At 41.0% G+C, this 5,062-nt stretch overlaps 1 protein-coding gene across 1 annotated transcript; it reads left to right on the top strand.

The window, feature by feature from the left end:
• Positions 1-714: 714 nt before the first annotated feature.
• On the top strand, positions 715-1,035 carry BT62DRAFT_998518 (uncharacterized protein; the record flags this gene model as incomplete). Its single annotated transcript, XM_043190731.1, has 1 exon — positions 715-1,035. One exon carries the CDS (start codon positions 715-717, stop codon positions 1,033-1,035), a length of 321 nt encoding a protein of 106 aa, XP_043045981.1.
• Between the last annotated feature and the right edge of the window lie 4,027 nt (positions 1,036-5,062).

The following is a 5,062-nucleotide window of genomic DNA, read 5'->3' as shown; positions in this document are numbered from 1 at the left end:
ATCGGTTTGGAAACTTGTGAACAGAGATCTGTACTTTTGGTCACTTGTGAACATATTTGTGATTGGTTTCTGCTTAGAGCATGAAGCTTTGAGTTGTGTATTGTGTGCATTAGAGATTTGAGTTGATCTGAGCTGTGCTTGGAACCATTTGAGAGTTTTGAAGAAGTGTTTCAACATATTATATTGAACTATGATACACTTTGTCTTGAGGCTCAGCAACATCAGTTGCCACCTCTTGTTTTGATAAAATGAAAAGCTTTGAGACTTAGAGAGGCCTCAGACTGTTGTAAGCACACTATTGCTGTTTGCATGCTCTGATCTCATTGAAGAAGACAATTATATTTGTTGATTGCTACTTTTATCACATTATAATCCCTCTATGAACTAAGAGTTTTGTGTGTATGTTGGTGTGAGTGTGGACAGTGGATAATGCTCTGCTGTATCTATTTTCACCTTGCATGTGCTCAGATCCTCTTCACTGGGTATCTGACAATGCCCACATCTCTGATCAAGCTCTCCACTGATTCTTGGGAAGTAGAGTCACCCACCAGTTTCTTGATCCTAGATTCCAATGAAACTTCAGTCTCTATAGCTGAGAACTGGAGGAGGAAAGAACATGTGGCAGGATATGATATAGCCAGCTCTGAAATTCTCTCATTCAGCATATGGCTCCTAGATCTGACCCAAGTACTGCTGGGCCCAGTACCAGGATCGATGACAGGCTCTCCAGCAACTCTCAGACCAGCAGTCCTGTTCATTTATGACCTGTCTGTCAGTTTTCTCCTCAAGAAAGAGGACAGCAGGGATGAGGGCAATGAGAAGGACAGTGAGGGCCCCTTCCACCTCAAACAACTTATGGAATATGCTGATGAAGACACTGATGAAGAAGCACTGAAAGAAGAGATGAAACAGGAGAGAGGAAAAGAATATCAAGGATTATACAAGCAGAGGATACTCTTTTTATGGAGGGATGCCCACTGGTGGGCCATGCTCTTAGGACTAAAGTATAAATACACAGTTGACACTGAAAAATGAGACATTTTACAGTATGCCACAATAAAGTACATCTGGAAAGAATATGGCTGATGGCATCCAGAGGACCCCCTCAAGCTGATATCCCTGTATCAAACCAAGAAACAGCTAAAGCCAATGCCAAGCTCTCTACCTGTTTCACCAAAGCAGGCCATATACATGGCACCAATCATCCATAGTCAGGCTGAAACCTTGGATCCATCAATCTGAAGTACAGCAACTTGGCTCACCAGGATCTGATACTATCCAAATTCTTTAGCATCACAAGGCATAGGATTTTGGAATCCTTGGACTGAGAAAGGGAGTCAACTTCTTGGTGGACAGCTGCTCTCTGATGAAGCAGAAACTAACAGAATGGGAAAGGAGCCAATATGAGATGATCTCAAGATGGTCCACCTCAGATTCACTATATGAGACAGAGTGATCATCTAAAAAGATACTGCACCAAAAGAAAGCCCAATCACTGATGATCACTCCTTTCACTCCTTCTCAGAGCCACCTATCATATGGAGCCACCCACCATTCGATCAGTGGCCTAACTCAATAGGGCCATTACCAGAAAATGCTGCTGTAATGAATTGCTGATCTGACCTATTATGGAAACCCCATCTCTTCAGGAGTGCTTCTGATGACATCAACTGGTTCATTATTGACTGTGAATAATACTTTGAGGTTTATATTGTATATCTCAGAATTGATATGAATAAAGTAGTCTTCACCTCCTCCTACTTGGAGGATAAAGCCAAAACCTGGTGGATGCTCCTCTCCCTTACATTCTTCTCTACCTCACAACAACACTACCGATACCCCTCATGGCCAGTGTTCAAGCAAATGATATACAATAAGTTCACTGATCTAACTGTGCAAGAAGTACATAAACAAAAGATTAGAAAATATAAGATGGAGGATAGAACAGCCATAGATTACTTCGATGAGCTGGAATGACTCACTAAGCTCGCTGGAATTCAGGATGATATAGCAAACAATAGATGGATGGTTGAGACCCTCAAACAAGGTGTCCCCTCTTCGTATATCACTATGATCTCCACAATCAGTGTCAGAGCACTGATGCTGGTCAGATATGACAAATAGAAAGAAAGAATTGTTGAGATGTATAAAGAGTGACAAAGACAGAAAGCAGAGTCAACAACTCTTCAGGATTATACCAAGAAATTGACCCTGCCAACTCTGAACAAGTTGGAGCAAACTGCCAAGAAATCATTGGGACTCTCGATGGTCCCTGCCTATGGAAGCTAGAAAACTGGGACAGGAATGACATACACAGGAGCTGGAAAGCCGATGGACATAGGCTGGTTAAAGAAAGAAGAAAAATGCTTTAACTGTGGGCAAAAGAGGCACATAACAAAAGATTGCCTAAAAAAGAAGCGAACAAGAGAGGATATCTGAGCTCAGATCACTGAGTTACAAAAAAAAGATGAAGAACTCAGCAAGGAAACCAAAGTGGAGGAGGTAAAAGACAGGGCCAACCAGTAAGCAATTTCACTGGGTTGGCTGAAGACTTTCATAGTGTGCAAGCAACAGCTGCTAGTCGGACTGATAGAATTTCTGTAGATACTCTTATACCTATCTTACCTATGCATTTGAATATACCCCCTATCATGCATACTCCAGAATTGCAACCTAAGTCAACTCAAGTGCCTATAGGCTGAACAGGAGCAGAGGGCTCCAAAACCTGGCTCAAACCATTTGACACTGAGTGGACTTGGAGAGCCATCAGAGAAGCAAAGGACAAAGCAATGGCCAAAGCCATATTAAAAGGCTGGATCCACTGGATCTGAGTTGAGAAAGTGATCAATGAGATAATAGAAGGAATGAAGAAGGCTGAATGATATCAGGCACTGGAATGACTTGATGAATTACAAGGGCCATAAAAATTTATTTACCAGTCCAAAACCCCAGAACAAGATCTAGTCTCTAAAGCCCAGGTTGAAACACTCATGTTCTGATCAACTTACACTATCACCACTCTAATCAATAGTGGATGTACAGAGAGCTCTATTAACTGCACTTTTGTTGATAAGCACCACCTCCCAACCTAAGCTATGGTGGCACCCATCCTGGTCTACAATGCAGATGGAACCAAGAATCAAGCCAGTTCAATTACCAAATTTGTAGAGCTTAGACTCACAATTGATGACCATTCCAAAAGAATTGACTTGGCCATTACAGACCTTAGGACCAAGGAGGTTTTTCTTGGTCATGACTGGCTCATATGCCACAACCCTCTGATCAATTGGAAGACTGGATGGATCATGTTTGTAAGATGCCAGTGCTGAAAAATTCCATTCAAATTATCTAACAAAGATCCAGAAGATCAATGGGATGAGAAGATGGAAGATGGAGAGACCATCCTTGCTGTTGATCTTCAACAAGAACTACATATCCATGCCATTCACCATGCTAATAACTTAGCTGCAAAGGCCAATAAACACAAGGAAGAGAAGATCTTCAAAGAGATGGTATCAGAATAGGCATGTGACTTTAAGGATCTATTTGAGAAAGAGAGTTTTGATGAACTGCCAGAGCCCAAACTCTGGGACCATGCGATCGAGCTGATCCCAAATGCTAATGCCAATCTGGACTGCAAAACATATCTACTTGACAACAGTGAATAGCAAGAACTCGACAAGTTCTTAGATGAGAACTTGACTAGCAGGCATATCTGACCATCTAAATCTCCTATTGCATCACCATTCTTCTTCATTAAAAAGAAAGACAGCAAACTCTGACCTATCCAGGACTATCAAAAACTCAATGAAATAACAATTAAAAATCAATACCCCCTCTCATTGATTTCAGAATTAATAGACAAGCTATAAGATGCTAAATATTACACCAAGCTTGATGTCTAGTGAGAATACAACAATGTCCAGATTAAAGAAGGGGATGAATGGAAGGCAGCATTCAGAATGAATTGAGGGCTATTTGAACTCACAGTCATGTTCTTTAGGCTCACCAACTCTCTAGCAATGTTCCAATGGATGATGAATGATATATTCAAGGATCTCATTGCCACTGGAAAGGTCACTATTTATCTTGATAACATTTTGATCATGTCAAAAACAAAGGAGGAGTACAGAAAGCTGGTCCAACAAATACTAGCTCTCATGAGGAAACACAAGCTGTTCCTTAAAGCAGAGAAATGCAAGTTCGAGATACTCAAAACTGAATACCTCAGAGTCATCATTAGTGAGGGAAGCATCTGAATGGACCCTGTTAAGGTAACAGGGGTAACTGAATGGCTAGAATCAGTCAAAAAAAAGGAACTACAGTTGTTTCTTGGATTCACCAACTTTTACTGATAGTTTATCTGAGATTACAGCAAAATCGTCTGACCCATGACACAACTAACTGGCAAGGCTCTTTGAGTCTGAAGCATCACTCAACAAACCACCTTTGACAATCTAAAGTGGTGACTAGCCAAAGACATTGTACTTGCTATCCTCACTGAGGAAGAGAAATTCCAAGTCGAGGCTAACTCCAGTGAGAGGGCTATCAGGGTCATACTCTCACAAGAACAGGAGAGGAGATGGCAGCCAGTTGCATTTCTTTCCAAAGCACTGATGACCACTGAACAAAACTATGAAATCTATGACAAGGAGCTACTTGCAATTATGCTTACTCTAGAGGAATGGTGACATTACCTAATTGGAGCTATAGAGATTTTTGAGATCTGGACAGATTATCAAAATCTTCAGTACTTCTGACAGCTGCAGAAATTAAACTGCTGACAAGCCAGATGGATCACTGAACTCAGTCAATATCAGTATATGCTGCATCATAAGGTGAAAGTAGTGAACAAAAAAGCTGACCTTCTCAGTCAGAGGGTAGATCATGATCAGGGAGGAAATAATAATAAAGGAGTAACATTATTATGGCCTGAACACTTTAGAGCTATGATAATGCTCATAGAGGAAGAGATCTATGAATGGATCAAGAGTGCTATCCAGGACAATCATAAATGAGACCAATGAATGGCTCTATCTCTCAATCATGAATGAGTGTTATG

Source organism: Guyanagaster necrorhizus (genome assembly GCF_019112545.1).
Source record: "Guyanagaster necrorhizus MCA 3950 unplaced genomic scaffold BT62scaffold_1, whole genome shotgun sequence".
Lineage (NCBI taxonomy): Eukaryota > Fungi > Basidiomycota > Agaricomycetes > Agaricales > Physalacriaceae > Guyanagaster > Guyanagaster necrorhizus.
This window is presented reverse-complemented; position numbering and strand designations above follow the sequence as displayed.